Source organism: Mugil cephalus, chromosome 19, assembly GCF_022458985.1.
Source record: "Mugil cephalus isolate CIBA_MC_2020 chromosome 19, CIBA_Mcephalus_1.1, whole genome shotgun sequence".
Classification (NCBI taxonomy): Eukaryota; Metazoa; Chordata; class Actinopteri; order Mugiliformes; family Mugilidae; genus Mugil; species Mugil cephalus.
Window position 1 is genome coordinate 18899132 of NC_061788.1, and position 23804 is coordinate 18922935.

Here is a 23804-nt window from a genome sequence, read left to right on the forward strand (position 1 = left end):
GGCTCAGTGGGCCGGCTGATAATTTAGAGGGAGCTCTGCAGGAGCCACATCACAGAGAAACAGATGGTCTGTATTCATGCCTGCTCCCTTAGTCAGACTCTTAATGTGAAAGAACATGTGAGTGTGTATTCAGATTTTTAAAGCAGGTGTGTGCGTGGGAAGAGAATTTTAAAGAACAATCCCTGTTTTCCTTATTTTATTTCATTTTTTTTTTTTTTGGTAGAAAACTCTTAACAATATAAGTGAGGGCAGTTGTTTCTATGATGTCTAAGGTGGGCAAATTACCATCAGGCTAACTAGACATTATCACATTACACTGAACAATTGTTTTTATTTTTTTGTACCACACTAACCACCAGACTGAGCTATGTTTTTCAGCCACTTTGAATTTGCCCAAAGGGATGGGTCAGCAGTGCTTCACGGAGCACAGCTTCACCCAGACTGGACTATATTCAGAGACAAACTGCCACTGACAGCTAGCCAAACACTGTGGCTGACTATGATAGAAATAAAGTCCCTTTCTTTCCCCCTTTTTGTCAGACTGTCACCCAGTTGCTCTAGTGGTGAAATTGCCCACAATTAAATGCGTTAAAGTTTGAATAATAGTAGCCCAATAATGTAATCGCCCCATTATGTCATTTGTCCATTAGATGTGCCTAACCCTCTTCCCTATTACTTCTTTTTGGGTATTAGAAAGGCATTGTTGAAAGCATTGAGCCTAAAACTTTCATTGATTATAATCCAGCCAGAAATAATTTCTCTACGAATGCTGCATGTTTGACAGCCAACCTGATGATGTAGTGTGTATATATATTTGAAGAGATAAAGAAACAAATAAAGGAAGAAAACAATAACTCATAAAAAGTATTGTTCTTGTCTCCAGTACTCTTCAGTATTTTTATGTTTTGCTACATTTTACTTCATTATATTTCTTTATTCAAATGCATTCATGTGGAAGCTGTAGTAAGCACTTTATAGAAGATTAGGGATTTAAAAACCTATAATAACATAATGAATTATATAAAATCCACTGAACTGTTAAACACAGCAATAACTTAAACTACGTGACTGCTGAAATAACTCAGATCAAGTGCACCACTGTCAGCCCCAACTTTTAAATGCTAATTGCTTGTTAAAGCATCTGAGTATTCTTTTTATCACTTTCTGGTATTTCTATCTTAACAAAACCGTCTGAGTATTCTTCCACCGCTATATGACACTGACTATTAAGGCTACATTTAACTAAGCAGCATTTATTGATGAGGCTTGAAAGTAGTAGTAGGGCAGTGACACTGGGTTAACTGAGAATTCTACTGCAAAAGAAGCTGTAGGTTAAACGTCAAAAAAAAAAGTTGTGCTTAAAGGTGCATAGAAATAGGTGGAAACAAAACAGTGAAAGAAGTTTGAACAACCATGCTGAGTGTAGGCGAAGCAGCATTTTTATGTGAAGAGCAGCAGTTGTTATTTACTCTTCAATGGTCCCTGGCGGTTGGGGAAAATGAGGAGGCCCAGGTGCCTGTCAATGGGCCAGATTTTGATCAATGGGCCTTTGGGTAGCAATCACATTTGTCATACAGACAATTTTCTGTTGTCTGTATAGTTTGCTGTTGGTGAATTTTAATAAAGATCTCATGTTTATTAAAGTGGCAAACAAGGAACAGCCTTCTCTTCTCCTTCTGCACAGCAGGTCTGTTCTATCGGTGTAGGCACACAGAGTCACATATCTATAATAAGTGGAAATAAATGGCTTGCTTTGCCTTTAAAGTGCTTTCAAGCTGTGCAGCCAGAAATAGTCTAATGTGGAGCACTATTTCCACTTTGCACAGCAGGAAGCACAGTTTCTAGTGTATATATGTTCCTGAAACCTGACTGTACAATGAAAGCACAAGCCCTTGGTATTTTATATAGACACTGTAGGGACCAACGTGTTTTCATGGTACGAATATTAGTTAATGGTTAGTCTACATTATAAGGAAGGACAGAAATGCGAGGGCAGTGCAAGCAAAGGCCTGTTTTGTTAATTTAAATAATTTTAGCTGTTGTCAGCTGGTTGCTAATGTCTGTCCTTGGAGCTTGCAGGTGCAATCAAAAGGTAGGTACTCAGCAGACTATTCTATTCTCATAACAATGGGTTCAAATGCCTCTTTGCCAAGGTGCAGGTTAGTGCCTTGTTTATGCACAAATACATATAACATATTATATGCTTTTATGTGCTTTGCTTCATGCTGCTGCATGATAACGCCAAGTGCAAAACACACTCTAATTGGATGAGCTCTTTTGCATACACAGTTCATGAGTTGTGTGCTGTATCTTATTACATGTAAACAGTGAAAATAAAAATCATTGCCACAATACATTTGCAGATACTGTATCATCATACTGTCTGCTCTGAAAGCTACATTAGAAATATAATGATTAGAAACTATAGCTCAGATATTCCAGTAATAACACAACTGACAAATAAAGCACATGTTAATTTGTGGACAGTTTAAAACTCACAGTTACCAATAGGTTTCTTTTGCAAATGATTTCCATACTTTTCATTCAATCTGGATAATGTCTATGAGCAGCAAATAGTAAATGACTTGTTTTGAAGGAACTGTTAAAAGAACCATGGGAGCTGTTCAGGTTCTGCTGCTATTATATGTTAAAAGCTTATACAGTTTGTTGTTCAAGCCATACAAATTTCAACTCTCTCTCTTTTTTTATTTTTTTTATTTTATTTCGTTTTTTAAAGAAAAGCCCCAGGTAATACTGCAGAACTTTGTTTTCCCTTTCTGTGCAAGCATTACATTCATCTTGTCTTCATCTAAGTTGTCCTCGTCATCAGGTCCTTTTTATGTAAATTCTAACAAATCCTGTTAGAAGATTTTCAGTCTAAGGCTGTAAATTATTTTTATTTTGGTCTCATATTCTGTTACTTTACGGTAAAAATGTTTTAATGACCCCTGTTTCAACTACCCTGTGACCAAGACGTTGAATCTGTAAAGGTCAGTCCTTCAGAGTAATACAGCATCACTGCATTAAACCAATAATTAACACTTAAATTACATTTCATTACAATTCATTTATACAGTGGAACTCATTCCCCTATTCAATTCTGTGACATATTTTTTTTTCTTCAAACAAGTCAGATACACACTACAGTGTCTTCCTTCTCTTTATACACCATCTTCAGCCTCTTCATGTAATCAGGCATCTCTGCACAAAGTAAAACCTACTGAGTTAAATGTGGTGAGATGGAGATTCTTTGACATATAACAAAAACATTTACATTTGCATTTTAGACCATGTGGGTTATGCTATTTAACAACAAGCAGCATCTGCTCTGTTAATATATCTGTCTGAGCTGAAATAAAATCTGGTTTCACACACTGTCGTTTCTCATTTCATACTTCAGCTAAGCATGCTCATTGATCTGAGGTGACAGCCGGGTATCATCTCATGGTGTAGGAGTTACACTCCATGTGTGCCAATGCATGTGCGATCACTATGCCATTTTTTTTTTTTTTTTTTTTTTTTAATTTAAAGCAGTATGGTGAGAGTGGCCAACATATCTCTGACTTAAGACCAACCCCATCCTTCAGAGCTAAAATATAAGCTGAAAATGTGTTGCCATGGCCGCAAAACGTTCTTAAAGTGCCATGCGAACCAATTACACCATGTACTACAGTATATGGTTACAATTAAAGGTCACAGATCAACATTCATACAAAAACAAAAACGTATTCCTTCCAGAGTAAAGGCCTGAGGCACTTCTTGTTATGGTCGAGACAAGATGAATATAAAGTACAAATCAAGGCTAAACGTAGTTCTTGTTATGAATACAGAAATAAGTTAGAGAGCAGGGTGGAAAAAAGACTTTAGGAGACATGAATTTAATCCTAGTTTTTTAGCGACTCAGTTTTAGATTCTGGATACTTTTGTCTGGAACTCTTGAATAGAGACCTGGTACAGTTTCCCATCAATAAGAGAAGCATGACGCCACAGTTTCCACTTCTCCAGAAATGATCACATCCCAGACACTCAATACCATTTACAGATAAATGTTCTCTCCAAGATTACATTGATGGCATCTTTGCTTTATTAGACCACTCGCAGTGAAAAGGGGCGGAAAAGATGTGCAAGAAAAAAATGTAACAAAGCAACAAAAGGATTTGGATCAATTTCAAACCTATTATATATAGGAAACCACCAAGACGGCGTATGAGCTGCTAGTTCAGGCTCTGTTATATAGCATTTCATCTTCTTGTATGAACCTGAAGTAAAGTGAATTGAGCTGAATTTGCTCCTGACAAGAGGTCAGTGCTCCCACTGCTCCCACTCATTAAGTTAAAGTGCTTGTTATTGGAAATACAACATGAGTAAGTAAAAGTAAAGTGAAGAACTATCTCTAACATGAAGGGCAGACTTACTAAAGGAACATTTAAACATTATTCTTTAGTGTCTGACATCTTCTCTTTTTAAGTCTGCTACAACGCCAAACAATCATCAACTAGTATTGTATTTCTGAATTTTTGTAACATGTCTCCAACACAAATTATATTTTAAAAAAAAGATGATCCTTAAATTAAACCCTGAGGAATTCAACATGGTGAATATTCAAGCAATCAGTGAGAGCTTTAAGCCACACAAGCATGCACCTTTTGTCAGCTGGTAAATAACACGGTTAAAATTCATTACGCCGTAATAATCATTAGTCAGTGTGTAGAGGGCAAAGGCGATATCTTTCGATCTATTATTTGTGTTATGTGATAACACACATACACACACAGACACCTGAACCTTGTTCCTCGCCAAGTGCCTGTTTTGTTGTGATTTGTTTTGTGCTCCTTCAGCAGAGCTGCTTTATCATCAGACAGGATGGAAAATCAGCACTGTGCAAATTGAAAATACTTGGCTTTAATCCATCTACGTGTCTCGTACCCTCTTTATCCAGTTAGACATGATCCAGCTGTCCACACAGCACGTATCTGTATGTTTGTGTTTGGATTTCAGTAAAAGCGAGTAAAGGTAAAGAGTAAGGCTGAGTGCATTTATTCAAAGATTCAGAATGAGTTGATTAAATGTTTGATGAACCAAGAACAACAGGAAAAATAAACGTTTAAATAGTTTCCGAATTTGTGTCCAGTTGCCTCTCTGGATAATGTCAGGTGTTGACATCACAATATGCAGGGTGACCTTTTTCTACTCGGTTTTAATTAAATTAAACCGATCCAGGCAGATGTCAACAAAAGGGCACTGGGCAAGACTGACCTTTCTTTTCCTTCAGAGAGCAGTGAGTGGGCAGAGGTGCAACATGGGAGATTATAGTTACTCGACAAGAATGCATGCATTCATTTTAATCTACACACATATGCACTGTATAACCATATACTCAAATGTGGACCCCACCCTGGTCCACTCTTGCAGTCATTTTAATCTCCACGTTAATGCCACACACTGACCAGTACGTACTGTATCAACAAAGACTTGCAGCTGAAATGCAAGGGAGCAAAGGAGTCGTAACATTTACTCAGCCAAGCTTTCTTGGCTTTCATTTTCTCTGAGATTGAAGGCCAAGGAAGTGACATCTCTGTGGCATGATGATTGTATAAGCCTGGGCGTGATATAACTCATCCATCATAGTCATAGTAGCTAGATAAGAACCAGCATAAAGAGCGTGAAGCAGCTGGCTGCAGGGGAAGGAGCTGAAGCATAAGCGCCAGCATTCTGGACACTTATGAGGAACAATCCTCTCCTGCTGAGGACTGAGTATCAAATGCATCTTTAGTTAGTTTGAGTCTGTGCCCGGGGATTGACGCAACACTGCTGAGCATGCCCAATGGATTGGTCTGATATGTTACACTAAACTCATCTAGAGATTTTTAGCGACAAGAAAAAAAAATCAACTCACAACTCCAAAAAGAAGGGTTTATACTGAATAGTTTGACTCTCATCTTTATATTAAAATGCAGCCGCCCTTTGATCCTGTTCTTTACATTTATGGAAACAATAAATGATTCCAAGTGACAAGTAACATCCAGTTTAAAGACTTTTTGCTGATTTGTATCTGACCATGTGTGACAGAGCAAGAACTCTTTGCTCCTCTTAACTTTTTTTATTATCATTATTTATCCTCTAATATTGTCCTCTAAGACTTTTATATCCAGTAATAAATGATCCCCAAAAGTGTTGGGCTGAGTCTCAAACGGGACACAAAGCAATGGTGACAACAGGAAACACTGCAGACAAGATAACAAAGAAAAATGGGGAAGAAGAAACTCCCAAAGATATAACCACGACGACTGGAACACAACAATAAAGCTACCTCATACCTCAGTCATTCTTTTACAGACTGACATAGGGTTTTACATTTATGTTAGATGTCAAAAAGCCCTTCATCCGAAATCACATTATTTCTGGTAAGGTTAAAGGATGTTTTGCTTTCAGTAACTTACTTAGAACTGTTTATACCGTTACAAACTGGCTCAAGGACTACAACGTTAAGTGGAGACAACGTGTATCCATATACAGACACTGTCTGCAGAATCAGATGTAGATATTTGTTGCCAACCTTCATTGTTTTTTATTTGTCCATCCTTTGAAACAATTAACCCTTTAAGAGGGTTAACAAGAAGTCGTCCCAGGTGGCATTTTACAGTCGGTTGTTTTCATGGTCGCTCCAACAAAAAAAAAAGAAAACTGAAAACAGAATGATATTCTAAATGAGGAGACATGAATGCAACTTGATGTCAGATTTTTTAAAGGACAGGATTTTGTAGCATATACAGCGAGACATCCATGTAGTGTACCTTATTGGGGAAGTCCAAGCAGTCTTAATTGGCAAATTCAGGCCTTGTGGTACCTACTTATATTTGCATTTACATTTCAAACTACCCTTAGTCTTATTTATTTATTTACTGGAACAGGAAATATTAATGAACATAAACATTTAATATGCCAGACAGCAGCCAGAGGCTAGTTTCCATCAGTAGTCCCTTGGCAGCACTAGGTGGACATTCAGAAGTGTACGGGATGAGCACACACTTTAAATCGTTGAGTTCCACACAATCTGATGTCCTTTCAGGAGATAATGCGTTAGAAAAGTACAGTCTTCCTCCCTGCTGAGAGCTGAACCTCAGGCTCAGGATACAGCAGGAAGCTCGTCATCCAAATGCTTCGAGTGCTGCTATTTACAAGGGCAAATATGGAAAGACTGTCAACAACGCATGAATACCAATATCAAGGTCACTTTATATTTTCCACTGTCTGATTTTATAGTTGAAGTTTTCTGAAATTCAGTTAGTTTACCACAGGTGTTCAGGTCCTATAACAGGAGTGGGTATTTAGCTCTACAGTTGATTTTCTTGGCTTTTATATCCAGTGAATATTAATTCCAGTGTATCTCCTATTTCCTGCCAGGCCTTGTTTACAGGGAACATATTTTAATGACAATGACAATGTCAGAAGCACCAGTGGGTGTGCTGCTGATTTCAACAGGAAATGGCACATCAAGTAATTAGCTCCTTGGAGATATGATGCATATGCTACAGGTAACTTGCTCATTTATGTTAATGGCTAGATCCTGTCACCTGAGATACGTGTATTATTTCTGCAGTATGAATTTGAGTGTACATACAATCCAAACTGTGCATCTGAATGTGTTTGGGCTTTGTTATCTCTATCCTTAAGTCGAGACTGTGTCTGGCCTTTTTTAGGTAAAGCCATGCACCCGGTGAAGCATCTCTCTAAACCAACAAAACCTTGTGTGAATTCATGCCACATTAGGGTGCTTCTTGCATATATAACACACACACACACACACACACACACACACACACACACACACACATTTTTTTCTACTTTTTTATTATTTTCATTTCTATAAGAGTCTTTTTTTGGGTGCCACTCCACATCAAGATGCTATGCTGAGCATGTACGCTTTTTATGGGCCCTGTAATAAGCGTCTGTGTAATTGGATGGTTGACGGGCTGATCACTGACAGGCATGAGAGGAAGGGCTCAAGGGAGGGTGTCCACGCTCACTCTCCCTCTGTTGCCATGTCACCATGACAAACACAAATCTGTACGCTAACCAACCAAAGCCGTGGACTCAGAAAATGAAAAGGTCACTGTGCACCCTGTTTATATCTCATGGCAGGTAAAAATGATGAATAAGTGTCTATATGGCAGATGCCGCACGTGTTAGTGAAAGGATAAAGAGCACTGAATCACCTCATATCCAGCACATTACTGATTATTTTGTTTATTTCTCTGCAGCGCTGTTTACTTTTAAACTTAACGTTAGGGCTGGTTTATAGCAGCACAACATCTTCCTCATTTTTGAATGCCCATATGGTGAAGAAGAAGAGAAATAGCCACCAAAGGAGTGAGAACTGTGCAGTAAATGAGCCTGTGTAGTAAGTGGTGTGTTGCAAAAACTCTCCATCTGTTGTCATGTTACTGTTACACAATCATTAAAAAACTGAAGGGATGCCTTTAAACGGCAGAAACAGTAGAAGAAAATAGGACTCTTCCAAGAATATGTGCTGACCCATAATTTTAGGAGATTGAATCGCTGAGAGTCTCAGTCCTGACCCCGGCTGCTTGAAACTTCTAAGATATGGCATTAAATTCCTGCCGTCTGTTCTGCACCTGACCTCTTGTTAATGACAGCGGATGAAAGGAAACTATTTCTGCTAAATTAGCAAAAGTCATTACTTGCTGCTTGGCTGAGTACGTGTGGGTCACTTAGGATTGGCTCTGAGTTATTACTGGGTATTTGGAAGTACTTACAAGGATATTAATAACAGGTGGCAATGAGTTTGGGTTGGTTGCTAGAAAGTTCAGGGGTCTTTAGTGCTTTTAAGTGTATTACAAGTTGGAGAGGGACTCTCTATAGTGGGTAGTTGCGGATTAGATTTGTAAATTTACCACTTAGATTTAAACACAACCAAATCTTTTTTTTCGACGTTACCATACATACTTGTCCATATATTGTCTGTGCTATCTTTTGAGAAAAATAAACTGCATGGGGAAACAAACAAAGCACTCTATATCTCTGGTTTCATAGAAGCTCCCTCTGGTAGATTTCAGATGACTTACTCAGCTGGAAAGCAGTAAACAACTTTAAAAATGTCACTTTAATTAGAGGCTGCTATTTTCCTTAGACTTCAATACCACTGTCAACACAGGCTCTGGTCATGACATGCAGGTTACCCTGCAGGTTTGATTACCTACAGCATAAACCTGGCACTCTCGCACCCTGCCTGCTAGCTACTGTCCATCAAACACACACATGCTGAGGTTGACGCACCAGGTGTCCTTTGGCACTGGTGCTGTGATGCACCTGGTCCACAACGGATTCTGATGCTACCAACCCACCCGTGGCAACATTAGCACTCCAACATAGACAGTACAGGGACGTTGGAGAGATGATGGAGGCATAAGTAAGGAGCCTGTAAGTTTTTAATTTAATTTTTATTTGTTGCTTGGTTAAACGTTAGGAACGATCACACATAAGAAGAAAAACATTGGCTACAGTCTTGTGGTGTCTAATGTTGCTGCAGATGACCTAGCAACAATCTGAATTACTACTGAAGATGTCCCAGTCACACAGTCTGCTAAATCAAATTGAGAAATTGCGAATATGACATAAAGTGATACCTTGAGTCCTCCACACTCTGCTGCTGATCCTTGGTCCACTCCTGTGATGTAAATACCCAAAGCATATTCAGCTCCCCCTCGGATCATGAGACCCAGAGAACGGCCGTCATCCAAAACCAAGTTGACCTATTTGAGACAGACAGAGAAGCAGGGAAGCGAAGCTGAATCAGGGATACATATTTGAAACAGTGCGAAGTAGTACTTCTAAATACCAACATTTTAAATGACATTTTCTAGTTGCGGTTGGTTTGTTTGTCAGGCTGCCAGATTTGCCTGTGGTGAGAAAATGGAGATGTGAAACACAACGCATGGAGGAGATGACAGTCCTATTCTATCCTGAGTCCGGATGGATTTGCTGGCAAGGAAATAAAGACTTACAGGAGCTATTTAGATGTGCTGAGTCATGGGTCGTAAATAGGCAGGCAGAATCTGTTTTGATTACAGGAAAGAGACCGTTTGAATTGGTCATCAGTTTGTTCACAAGGTTCATCTGTGTCCGTTTCTCTGAAAAGCAGCATGAGGAATATCTGGCACAGCTCAAATAAACCTCCAAGCAGTACTGGCAACGTGATATCTCTGCTACAGCAACTAATTACACCAAATGGCAACCAGAGCTCAAAAATGAAGCCAACGTGGAAGCACAAGGAACTTGACACTGGTTCAAAAAGTGAGTTGGTCCACACACAGACCTCCAAGTTAGAACCTTTACAATAGAAAGAAAGAGAAAAACATGTTTTAGTTTTGATAGCCAATTTCCTAATTCATGACAACTGCATGGGTTACAAATCTATATAACTAACTTGTTTAAATTGTATTGAGGCTTAAATGTATGCATAATAAAGAGTATGGCCACCTTGAGAGACAGGTAGGTGTTATAACAGGTCACTAGTAGTCAGTATAGGTGCCTGCTACCCACCTCAGTGCCACCTCTTTGCTCACTTTTTTCTGTGAGCAGAAGGTGCCAAGATAGATAGAAGACAATGTCTGAAGACACTACACTACTCAAAAGCCCTCTTCAGGAGAGACATCACAGACGGGTACCTCATCATTGTGAATGAAACATGATTCTGCCGGGAGCTAGTGATGGATATGCGTGACTAATCCGGTTGCAAATCTCATTTAGGAATTTCAAGTATTAATTTTCATAGTTAAGTATGTATTTTTTAGGATGATGTCAGAACCAATCCAAAAAGTTAACATTTGTTTCTGCAGCTGAAATCTGAGCTCCACTCTTGAGCCTGTGGAGGTGGTGGGTGATGGGAGGATGAAAGAAAAGTTGTCATCCCTGATGGAAAACCAATCCCACCCCCTTCATGGCGCTATAACTGCAGTGTGCAGCGCCTTCAGCAGCCGACTGCTTCACCCGCGCTGCGTGAAGGAGCGTTTTCCCAGGTCCCTCCTCCCTGCTGCTGTCTGGCTGTATGACAAGCCTGATTAAAGGAGATCACATACGTAAAACTACTGTTGTATTTTATTTACTGTCTCTATCTCTGTGCACTGTCCATAAAACTATATGCTGCCACAACACTGTGGGATAAATTAAGGATTATTGCACATCTTATCTATTGCTCTCAAATGTAATGGTAAAAACACCCAGTAACTGTAGCTAAAACAACCTACACTCCAAAAGTTGCAGGGCCTGAGTGAACCCTGTGGTATTTAACTAGCCCACCTAGCATGGTTCCTTTTCAACAGACACAGCTTTGGGCTGAATGTTAAATGGCTTTGCTGCCAAGGATGGCAGGAGGCACTTAATGCTCTTTTACACCATTTTTTAATATATCTGAGGCCATGCTAGTCACCTCCACAAAAGCTCTGCAATGAAGATGAAGTAATTTGTGGATAATCCATTTATTAGATTAAGGAGTGGACACATCTCAAGCAGATTAATGACATTATCCACTCCTATCACTATGTATCCTATTACTCTTCTTCCCGCAGAAATCAGATGTAACTTCACAAAGTGAAATATGAAGCAGTAGAGGTGTCCTGACACAATTCAACCAGAATAACTCGACAAGGAACTGGAGCAGCACTGGACATGCAAGTGGAAATGACCTGGGCTAAATAAATAAAATAAATAAATCACCTTTGAATTCTACTGGAATCCTCTCTGTCCATTACCCTTCAACACACGCTCAGACTGCTTTCCTCCAAACGTCTGTGACCATTACTAAAATTCAGCCTCAGCATCTATGTAAGTGTATCCTGCAGCTAATTTCTGGCTCTCTAAATATATATTGTCCTTACTTTTATAGATCATATTAAATTTGCATAATTTACCGCATAAGGTAGGATAACTGCTCCATCTGTACAGTAGATATTGGCCATGCAGCTGCTACGTTATGCCTTGACCTATAAAGATTTTGAAAGATTTTGTTGGTCTTATTTGCTGTCTTCGCTAGAGGCTAAAGGGTTTAATGAAGGCTTCATTTGTCTGATAAATCTGCTTTATTCCAACCCACTGGCAGGAATTCCAGGAGGTGTAATCAGATTTCACCGTTTGGTGCCTCTGTGTCATCTCATCAAGAGTGTCCCTTAACTCTACAGCTATTTGTTTGGCCCTTGGGCCTTCAGCTCACTTAATTAAGTAATCTTGTAATGTCATTGCCATCTTTTTCATGGCACACAACACATGCTGATGATTTCAGACCATTTTTACTAAAAAATAAGCCCCGCCCCTCCCCATAACCTGATGGGTTTTTTTTTTTTGCTTCTTACTAAGAAGTATCAAAAGTATCATGTACAGTATTACCCAATCTACATAAAGATGCTTTTCTTCCACTGTCTTAGCTATTTGGATGAACCCAGCTCAGCATTTCCAAAATATACACATTTGGAAAGCAAAGCAACAACATTAAATTTTACTCTCTCCACTGGGAGATGTTCTGTATGGCTTCACTGTGCCAAACTTTAAATTGTACTTTTCCTCCATCACAATGAGGCCCTTGATTGCTTGGGTTGATCCTAATGCAGCTGTCTCTTGCCAATATCGAAAGGGGGAATCAGTGGCACCCTGGCGGCTACAAGATGGCGCATATGCAAATATCTCTATTAAACAATGTCAGTTTCATCCCTCTTATGTACCCGCTGGCATCTGGCACACAACTCTTACTTTCACTCACTGCATATCGCACTGCGGTCCTTCTTTTTAATAACAGCTGCCTGCTTGTTGGAGGTGAGCCAGACACCTTTGCTCACCTTTGGGAAAATGGAAGCATTCATGTTCTCTGTGACATTTAAGCAGGACAGAGAAAATATTTATTAATTACCAGACTCATCCTACTTTTATTGGCACCACATAGCAGCTTTTAAGGCTCACTGTGTTCCCTGCCATCATCTGTCATCATGGAATCAATTCAATATGCTCCTTCTCTCTAAAAGGAATCCCACAGGTCTAGCGTCTGTTTTGTAGGCCAAGGAATTGGAGGTGGCATTTACAAAGCCTTTGTTTGGGAAAGACAAGGGCAGATAATCAAAGGTGGGATATGAACTGCGGTGTATATATTATACAGTGGTGTGAAAAAGTGTTGGCCCCCTTCCTGATTTCGTATTTTTCTGTATGTTTGTCACATCTAAATGTTTCAAATCATCAATCTAATTTAAATATAAGACAAAGATAACACAAGTAAACACAAAATGCAGTTTTTAAATTAAGGTTATAAATTATTAAGGGAAAACTAAATCAGAAAGAGACTGGGCAAAGTTTAAGATCAAAACCACTGCTGAACAAAAACAACATAAAGGTTTGTCTCAGTTTTGCCAGAAAACATCTTGATGATCCCCAAGACTTTTGGGAAAACACTGACGTACGTGGACTGACGAGATAAAAGTTGAACGTTTTGGAAGGTGTATGTCCCTTTACATCTGATGTAAAACCACATCTCAGAAAAAGAACATCATAGCAACAATAAAATTTGGTGGTGTTAGTGTGATGGTCTGGAGCTGTTTTGCAGCTTCAGGACCTGGAAGACTTTCTGTGAAAAATAGAACCAAGAATTCCCTGTCTACCAAAAAATCCTGAGGGAAAGCCATCTGCTGGTGACCTTAACCTGAAGCCAACTTGGGTTCTGCAGCAATTATGATCCAAAACACATCAGCAGGTCCACATCTGAATGGCTGAAGAAAAACAACATGAAGACTTTGGAGTGACATAGTCAACGTCCTGACCTGAATCCTATTGAGATGCAGTGGCATGACCTTAAAAAGGTGGTGGATGCTGGAAACCCCTCCAATGTGGCTGAATTAAAATAATTTTGCAAAGATAAGTTGGCCAAAATTCCTCCCCAACACTGTAAAGCATGAATGCTATAAAAGACTCACTGCAAGTTATCACAAACGCTTGCAGTGGTCCAACCAGTCGTTAGGTTTAGGGGCCATGTAGGTTTGGATTTTATTTTTCTTTAATAATGCTAACCTTCATTTTAAAACTACATTTTGTGTTTACTTGTGGTATCTGACTAACATTTAAATAGGTTTGATGTTCTATAATAACAATAATGATAATAATAATGATAATGCATTGGTTTTATATTGCACTTTTCCATTTTTAGATGCTCAATGCGCTTACAATTGAATGCATTATTCATTTGCTCACACACTCACACCCTGGGGATGGTAAACTAACTCAGTAGTCACAGCTGCCCTGGGGCAGGCTGACGGAAACGTGGCTGCCCATGTGCGCCTACGGCCTTTCTGACCACCACCAACATCACTCACTCGCAATCATACACCAGGGAGCACACATCTGGGGGCAAGGTGGGTTAAGTGTCTTGCCCAGGGACACAACGGACAGACTAGGGATAGGGCGGAATCAAACCGTCAACCTTTCAGTTATTGGACGACCGAATGGACACATTTATTGTTGAAATGTTACTGAGTGACTTTGAATAGTTTTGGTACTGATGTTTAGCACTTCATGGGACTGGGTCAAAACTCAGCCACAAATCTATTTATTCCAAATCACTTCAAATTTAGCAGAATACAAAGTAGGGTTTCTGTTTTTAAAAAAAATCCCTGACATTTCTTTGTTGAGTAAAAATTTGTCTTACCGCACAAATTTGAATAATTTGAATAATCAAACTGGATAAATTTACTTTGCCACCAGTAATCACAGTTGAACAAAAATCATGCAGCAGATATTCCAAAAGGGGAGCTGTTCTGTCATCATCAGAACATCAAGTGTTGTTTAATTCCAAGCTGATGGAGGTGGTAGAGGTGACTTAAAATAATCAAAAAGATTCAAAATCACCTTCATAAAATGCTTCACTTACAGATACACACCAAAGAAAAAGTTTCCAAATAAAACACTATTACGTTTATTTAAATATCATAAATCATTACCACTACTACTAATGATGAACACGCTTTCCGCATAGTAACTAACTGCAGCCTGTATTAATAAAGGTGACGGCATTAAGATTAATGCGCAGCTCTAAGCTGATGAAAAATTGTAAGTTCTAGTGTAATAAATCTTTCACACAGCTCTGACAACTCCTTCTCTGTAGGTCATGAAGTTATGACAGAATTGAGCTTTATGGAAGTCTTTCTATTAAACATTAGTTCTACCTTGGGTTAAGTTAGCCTGGTGCTATGTGGGAACATCGATTGTTGACAATAAAAACTTGTAAAAACTTAACACCTATTAAAAGTGGATGTTGAGGCCATATTTGAAATATGTTGTTTAAAAGAAAGCAGCTTTCGTGGATGAAAGAGAAAGATTGAAGATCACCCCAGTGCCTGATGTAATCGAATGGTTATGTTTTAATTTCATTCAAAGCCACATCAAGTATATAAACTGTGGAGATTGTGGAGCCTCAAGACACATGTTGATCTTCATCACCAAAAAAATATCCTCTTTTGATTCTCAATACAGGATACTCGAGGTCAGTTGGTTGATGGAAGAGTTGAATGTAATTATGGGATCATTGTAATGTGACATACCTTGAGTATTTGATATTTGCGTTTATGATTTATACATCAAAAACCGTTATAAGGAAAGTTTTATGGAAAGTTTAGATCCATATGAGTAGTGTTGGTATTAACTTTCTCCAAAAAATAAAAGTTTTATTAAATGTATGTACTTAAATGTATGTATGGATGTCTTTAATTTATTAAACAGATTCATGGCACTTGAGTAGTTTTGCTTGTCCGGTAATACCTTTTTTTCATCTCCTTCCTGCAGTAGCTGCATGTTGCTGCGTCGCTGGCTGTCATTTCTTCTCATGGTGGCACTCCGATGCTCAGGCAGGTCGGGAGGAGGGGACACACTCCGACCATGCGGGTCAACCCAGGTATAAACATGGTTGGTGACGTAGCCGCCTGGAATTCGCCCAACTGAGCGCACCGAGAGACAAAGCTTTTTACTGCCCTTCAGCACCTGAAAAGAGAGGAGAGGAGATGAAAGTGAATTCAGGTCTTATTATAACAACCAAATAAAAAAAAAACAATATTTTTTTAGAATATACATGAGAACAAGTTGAAAGAGCAAAGTGTTCTTTCAAACGATCTTCATCAGTTTAATTAGATTTGATAAGACCACACTCCCACACACACTCATCAACATAAAAACAATGTGAAGTTTCTGCAGTGAACATTAAAATAGACATGATACTTAAATGATACTTGTGACAAATTAAAAATTACAGAAAGTCCAACATCCACATAAAAAAAAACTGTTCCCAAATGACCCAACAGCCATGTACACCCACAACATTTCTAACACATTTCTACTGAAAATTACTGTTGGCTGTGCCTCATTGCCTCCTGATAGCTCGCTGTACGTACAATCCCTCTGCAGATCAATGTATTCCCGTGTGCCCGGTGGTCTGGAGAAATCCAACTGAATAGCGCCGAAGCTCTTAATGATCAAACTATCTTTGTGCACCACCAACGCCAGCACGACTCTCTGCTTTCATTTTACACAACAATCGTTAACGGTGCTGATTTTAAAACCGATACTGCAACAGCGTGAAGCTCATCTACTGGCCTGATGCAGAGGTAGAATCTCTGGCTCTGTCACATTAAACCGAGGTTAGCCTCAGCAGAAATCTCAATTTGAGGTCTGGATATGTCCCGAGCCAACCCTCACAGGATGAGATGGGCATAGTTTAATAGATTGGTGATGGTGAGAGTGCTGGCTATGCTGATAATAATGCTGATCTGTCATGAATTTTAACCATTTTTTTTTTTTTTTAACCGCAGTGCCAAAAAAATAATGATGTAGTGAGAAGACTTCACAAAGTTGCTCTAAAAAGCACACAGTGTCCCTCCGTATTCAATGTGCCACAAATAAAGCTAACCTCCTCATCTGCCTTCATCTGTCTTCTGTGTTCATGCGGAGCTGCAAACTACTTCTATTGAGGAGCATATGTTAATATGCTCCAAGCAACAACTCAAATTATTACTTTTCAGAGAGCTCAGGATTGCAGAAAGGAGGCCCAACCCATTGAGCACAACGATCCAGCTGAATCAATTTCCCAATCTTGATTTGTGCTGAGAGATAATAACTTCAATTCTGAGGCGACAAAACCCTGTCAGCACTGTAGATCCAAGTGCACCAGAATGCCTGTCATCACTCCCTGCCTCCTCCTCCTCTTTCTGGGCAACGTCAATGCAGAACTGTAGATGAATGTGCACGACAGATACGTTCAGCAACACATGAGCCGCTGCCCTGCCACAACAAAGATGAAAAGGCTAAAAATCAATGTGCAGAGGAGTACTTATAAACAAAAAGCGGACGAAAACAAAGCAGCGTGACGTCAAAACCAAGAAATGTCTGTCTCCTTGAATTTATTGCTATGTCAAAAATGTTGACTGCGCTGATGACAAAGACAATCCCCTTGATTTGAACATTGCATCACGAGCGCATGACATGTGTCACATCACTCTGAGCCAGAAGACATCAACAGGACTCCCCGGGAGCCCAAAAGCAATTAGGATGGCGCAGCTTGCAGCAGGTTCTTTATATTCAAGTTGAAAACAGGAAACAAAGAATATATAAATAAAATGTCACAAAGTTCAGAGAGGAACTTAAAATTGAGTAGTATTAAGTTGTGGTATAAATAGTGGTGTGACATGGAATATGTAGGACATACCGTTCACTATTATTATGGAACTGGGACACAGCTATAATTATGTTGAGATAATCTGCTTTTGGAAGAGAATGGAAATTTCTATTCCATGTTGATGGAATCACTGCCTTTAAATTCAAAATGATCTAAATTCACCACAGCATCGTCAATCTGAAACAGATATTTATCTCAAATTACTGGGCATGGCTTTTTATGTGGCGATTGTTTGGTCCAAGCACACTGGCGTCTCTGTTAGACACTCGGGCAATTGGCGTGCACAGGGCATCGCTGTGATTTATAGTTCCAAACAGGCTCCATCATGGCGTGTGCCGGTCTCAGAAGCTTAACTGCATTTCAGAAATGAAATGAAATGAAGGAAGAAGGCAAAGTGAGCAGTGTTTCTAGATGAAATGAGAAGCAGGAGTGTACGGAGTTAGGGCAACATGACACACAAGGAGAACTGGAAAGATGGAGGGTAATGGAGGCAGAACAATGAGGGCAGTGGTTTCACAGGCCGCCCCGTTCTGTGAATAAGAAACAGCAGTAATGAACGAAGCAGCTGTGGTACAGTGGTTCTAATGCCTCCTCTCTGGAGGAAAGTGCCAATTGTGACACTGACACTGATGAAGCTCACCACTGCTCTGCAAACAGCACAAACAGTGCTTAGAAAGTAATGGAATATAGAGCAGGGCATAATGGGAAATGGCAACGCAGGTAAACTGCTTTCAGACAATGCCGCAGAAAAAAACAAAACAAAAAAAAAACACACTCTCATGAGAGTCCAGGAAATCCATTTCATACGTAAAAGCTGAATGCACAAAGCCCGGCTGTACAGCCCATCCAATTCCATCACTTAGAAATGCACGGTCACATAACGCAGTGGCTCTTAAAGGTACCTGATGTCAAGAACATTACACAGTAAGAAATTACTTATGAGCCATGGGGTATTAAAGCATGAAGATGGTCGTATGCATTTGTGTGGAATGACTTCACAACTATTTGAATATGAAAGTGTGGTTTTTAAGAAATAATCCATGGCAGTTATGCAAAACCTCATAACACCATCACACCAGAAATGACACCGATCCATAGATGATGAAAATGAAACTGCAAATGTACAGTCAGTCAATTAACTTGAGGCAAGAAGCGGTTTGATGAGATTAAAAGTTTGTGAAAAAGTTTTCGTAAAACTTGACAAAATACAGTGTTTTTTTGTTATATAGTGCAGGAAGGTATGGATGAGAACACTTTTAACAGTCTACTGGATTATTTATTTTATACAGCAGAGAGAGGAACAAGCAACTCAGCTGAGAGAGGCAGCAGCTGCAGCTGCATTAGCCTTGGAAGAGGATACAGACCACCCAAAACCTGGGTTGCCGAGAGGAAGCCATGATTGTTGTTGCATTCAGTTAAATTGTTCTATGATGCTCACAGAAAGCTAATCATTCTGCCACTATGAATTTGTGTTGCTCCCGACAGTCCTAAAAGAGCTCGAGTGTGATACAATGCCCAATTTGCATGGCTTCTCATTACCCAGAAGGATGGCATTGTTTCTGTGTTCTAGTTGGAAACATTAAGAACATTATTTCAATTGCCTTTGCTTTTTTTGCTCACATAACCAGCCAGCGCGTGGGTAAGATGAACAGATGGATAGATACTTTATTTATACCATGATAAATGTGGTAGGTTGTAGTAGCATCGTGACACAGAGACGGGAAGAATTAACGTCAGTAACAGGAGTAAAAAAGAAGTATGGTATGGTATTATATTATATGGTATTATTTACTTTGTATAATATACAAAGTATAACAAAGTATATATAAAATATACAATGACATACAATATATTAGAATACAGTGTACATCTGTAGAAATGTAGTAAATATAGATATGAAGATTGTAACATATATATATCGTCTACAATATATAGTGATAGAAAAATGTGTAAATGACCAATAGGCAGTGCAATAACATCATTGTGTGAGGGGAGAAACATGTGACTGATGAAATCACTGAATAAATACACACATAAGTTGTGAAAAACACCCTTAGGTAAAATGGAAAATTTGAGCTCCTAATCGAATTGAACTCCCACTGCTCACGAAGTGCCTTCCAAGAAAACAAAGACTCTGCTTCCATGAGGGTTGAGATAAGGTCGTTGTTTCGGACAGGTGGATTTATGAGAGCAGAAGAAAAGGCTCCACTGGTCTTCTGTTAAAAGCATTCCTCGTCTTGCGCTGGCAGATGATTTGGCTACAGAGTTGAAACCACTCAGTGCTAATTGTTTCTGCTAATTTCACTCACTTGATTAGATGTCACATAGCAGCGGACTCAAGCAAAGCAAAGTGTGCAATCTCAGCACAAAGTCAAAAAACAAAAAACAAAAAAAAAAAAAAAAAAAAAACAACAAGCAGAGATCAGATGTATGAAAGTGATACAGACAGTACAAGAACAATAAGCCAAAGCAGCAGACAGGTAAATTGCCTTTCACTGTTTATTTACTGCTGTCAGAAAAGATCTGTCAGCCACAGGAGATATGTTTCACACAAGCGCACACACATTTGCACTGCAGTGCGGTGAGGTGAGGTTATTTGGAAGAAACTCCACTGTCATGAATCCACCTCCATGCACAAATCATTACCCAAATTCTAGATTTAAAAATATGCCCATGTGTGATTATTATTTTTTTTTATTTATTCTGCATGACTCAACATGGAAACACTTAAAATCTTAGAATGAAAAAATTAATAAAAACGTAAATTAAATAAAGTGAAAATGATATAATATATAATAATTCTATTCTAGCGTCGTACTCAGTGGATCAATTAAGCATGGACCCGAAGGAATTTCACAAATATAAAGCATGATCTCATTACAGTCAAACTAACAGTTAACTTGGAGGCACATTTTAAAACTGAAAATGTGACCCAATTACTGATTTTATTTATTTCTGTGTCATCAAACACAAAATAAACGCACGCACTGAAAGCCCCTGCAGCATCTGTCATGGCTGAACACTTCAGAGTTGTTGTATGATGCATCTTCTTCAATTTTCTCTTCATACAGACGCAAACACTGGAGGGGCCAAAGTATGCAATTCACTGTGAATTCTAGCTTGAGGGCAGGCTTTTGTCGCGCAGCACGACTCAGAGACTCAGAAGAGGTAACCTGCAGCTCAGCAAGAGAAAGATTCACTTTGATGCACTGCGAATGTCCTCTAATGCACAAGAAACAAAGTTGGGGACGTCTCAGAAAGTTGTGACAACTTAGCGAAATGAAAGAAAAATGTTTTTCAACTTGAAATTAAAGAGCTCAAGGAAAAGACAGCGTCGTGGTCAGAATCTAATTGATCAATATGATAGTTGGCAGCTGTTCTATAAAACTGCATTATTCAGGAGCACAAACATGTTTTTACATCTGATTTTTAACAAGGAATAAAATCACACAAGACCAAACCGCCTTCTTCAAAACTTACAATTACTATTTTAAAAGCATCCACGCCGATGTATGTGTGGATGCTTGTATGGGAATACTGTGCATTATGACTACAATAGATGTACAAAACAGTGACTGTGAAAAATGGCACACTTTTCCTCCTCAGTAGCTGCCTTCTTGAAGGGGAGGGACTACCAACCAATTTGTGAAAATGACGACAGCTGAAGCTGCAGCCTCTGCCCTTTGGAGTGATAAAAGCTGCACCATACAACAGCGTTGTTGGCCAGGAACCATTGGGTAAATTTATTAGGTAATTTTACTGTCCTTAAAATGGAACAGGTAGTGTAAACTTAAATAAGCTGATCAAATCAGTTCTAGTGAGTGCACACTGTGCCATGTTTAGTTAAAAACTACACTTATAGACTGTAAAAATATGGACAAGTGTCCCCACTTCGCTATTTTCCCAGGGATATGCTCAGCACTATCTTAATACTTTGGAGCTGGAGTCTGATCAGTACAGGCTGAGTGGAGCCACGCAGATATCGATGACCTGACCACACTGCCTTTAGACTGCCTCACATTTCAATTAATTAACACTGCACTCTGCTCTACCTCCATCAGTTACAAGGAATTGTTGGATTCCTGTACTTATTTTTAAAAAACACACTGTACCTATTTTTAAAAATGTTTTTACAACTCTCAGGGTCACACAGGACCGCTTTACAGAGCAGTTGGCATGGCAACTGGTGGTCACCAGCATAAAATAAGTAACTAAAACTGAACTTATCTGAACATGCATCAACATTATGTTAACTACTCAAAATGACCTATACTGCAGCCAGACACCAGGGGGAGCTCTACTTGCTTTGGCTTCACTTTTAGAGGAGTAGTACGTCCATATTTACATATCCATATATACGTCTATAGTCAAAATCCACAAGTCACACAGGAGTATGTTCTAATGGAGAACCTGTAATGACAAGTGCCACTAAACATAATCTTACCCATTCAAAAACAAGAGTACAAAAACAGAAAGACAATGCCGTAATTAGGAAAGTAATTATGTACACACATTAGCTTAGAAAGGATTATGAGACTGAATTGATGGGCTGTTCTATGCTGTCACTGCAAAATTGTGGGTTCATAGTGAGTCACAACATTCAGAACAAGCAAACTGACACAAAACTTGAATGTTTTGGTTTGATGGCTTGTTGGGAAGCCGAGTGCAGCTGGGAGAGAAGCGGATCTGTCAGCTGTATAAATGGATCATAGCCATAGAAGCTGTGCGGCGCTGGCACAATTTTCAAAATCCGATCCATCTATCGGCTGCATGAGTTTGTGCCTTTGGGAAGAAACGTGAAGTGTGTGAACCGGCAGCAAGGCTGCCTGTGAAACTGATGATGAACTGTTTCCCTGACACTAGGCCAGAGCAAAGAAAAAAACCATGCGTGTGTCACACACACACACGATGAGCCAGTTTCACAGCCTACAGTAAAGTCAGTATCCATTACAGCCGTTACATTACAAAGCTTTTATTGTACTGGGCTCCAGTGAATTGGATCTTTAATGAAATCGTGATCTTTGTGCTGTTATTATCATTTTATTTCACTGAATTCAAGACGTTAAGTTCCAGCTGGGGTTGCACTGAGAGTCTTCCCCTATCAAAATATATCAAGTGGCAGTCAATGAAAGAATGGGTTACTGGTCATTTTATTTTAGCACAAAACATAGACATGCACTCTTTGTCTGTTCTTCTGCAGCACGCGGGCTAAACGGTTTGCTACAACAGTTACCAGCAACTCCAAGGACTGGTTTACGAGTTCACTTTCAGTTAGACTCAACTGTACCTTTTTTGAAAGAGTTTCTGTTCCTTGCAATGTTCAGTTTTGTTCTTGCAACACTCTGTTTCCCAAAACTTGAAATCAGAGTACAGTAAATGAGCTGCAGTACTAAGATGATGAGTGTATGTAAATCCCTAGTTAAATCATTTAATGTCTTAATTCTAGTTCAACTTGGTGTACACATTCGTTTGTCTTTGAAAACCCTGCTTCTCCTTGTGTGTGTACACATGCTCTACTGGACATAGAGAATCATTTTATGCCCCAAATGAAGAAAACACTTAGAAGGATTAATGAGTAATAGACAAGGCCGCAAACACAGAGACTTAATTGAGCCAAGTCATCAATCACAGGCATTAGCCAGCGGAACACATCCACAATGCTCTGCCCAAGTCATTTCCGCTAATCCTCCCACTCACCAAACCATCAAGTACTCTCGCTTTCTGTCCTTAATTTGAATAAATGGCCTCAGCCACCTGCTCAAGCACACGTGTACACATCTATCTCTGCAATACACGTACAGTATACAAGTCTGCCAGTAAATGTGGAAGAAAGTGATAGACAGATGAGTTCAAACATATCTACATATCTACCTTGTTGTGCATCTGCCCATTTCTTATCATTTTTAAGAGAAAGATTGATAGTGGCTGTATATATAGGACAGGGTGAATGAAACAGAAATAGCTGTTATGACCATGACTGCACTAGAAAGAAGACCACAAAGCAAAATTTGTTTAATATACAAAACATTTTTTCTCAGCCACGGTCTCAGCATAGCAACCGCACATCAGACCTTCACAGGCGGGAGCTCTC

The 23804-nt window shown here is 39.3% G+C and overlaps 1 protein-coding gene across 3 annotated transcripts in view; it reads right to left on the bottom strand.

Annotated features, from left to right (window-relative positions):
• Positions 1–23804, bottom strand: part of whrna (whirlin a) — a 130696-nt gene that overhangs the window by 51266 nt on the left and 55626 nt on the right. For all 3 annotated transcript variants that reach the window (XM_047570742.1, XM_047570741.1, XM_047570740.1), the window contains exons 2-3: positions 15808–16026; positions 9648–9773 (exon numbers count right to left, since the gene is read on the bottom strand). In XM_047570742.1, the coding sequence (XP_047426698.1) occupies positions 9648–9773; positions 15808–16026 (345 nt within the window). The remainder of the gene's footprint in view (positions 1–9647; positions 9774–15807; positions 16027–23804) is intronic.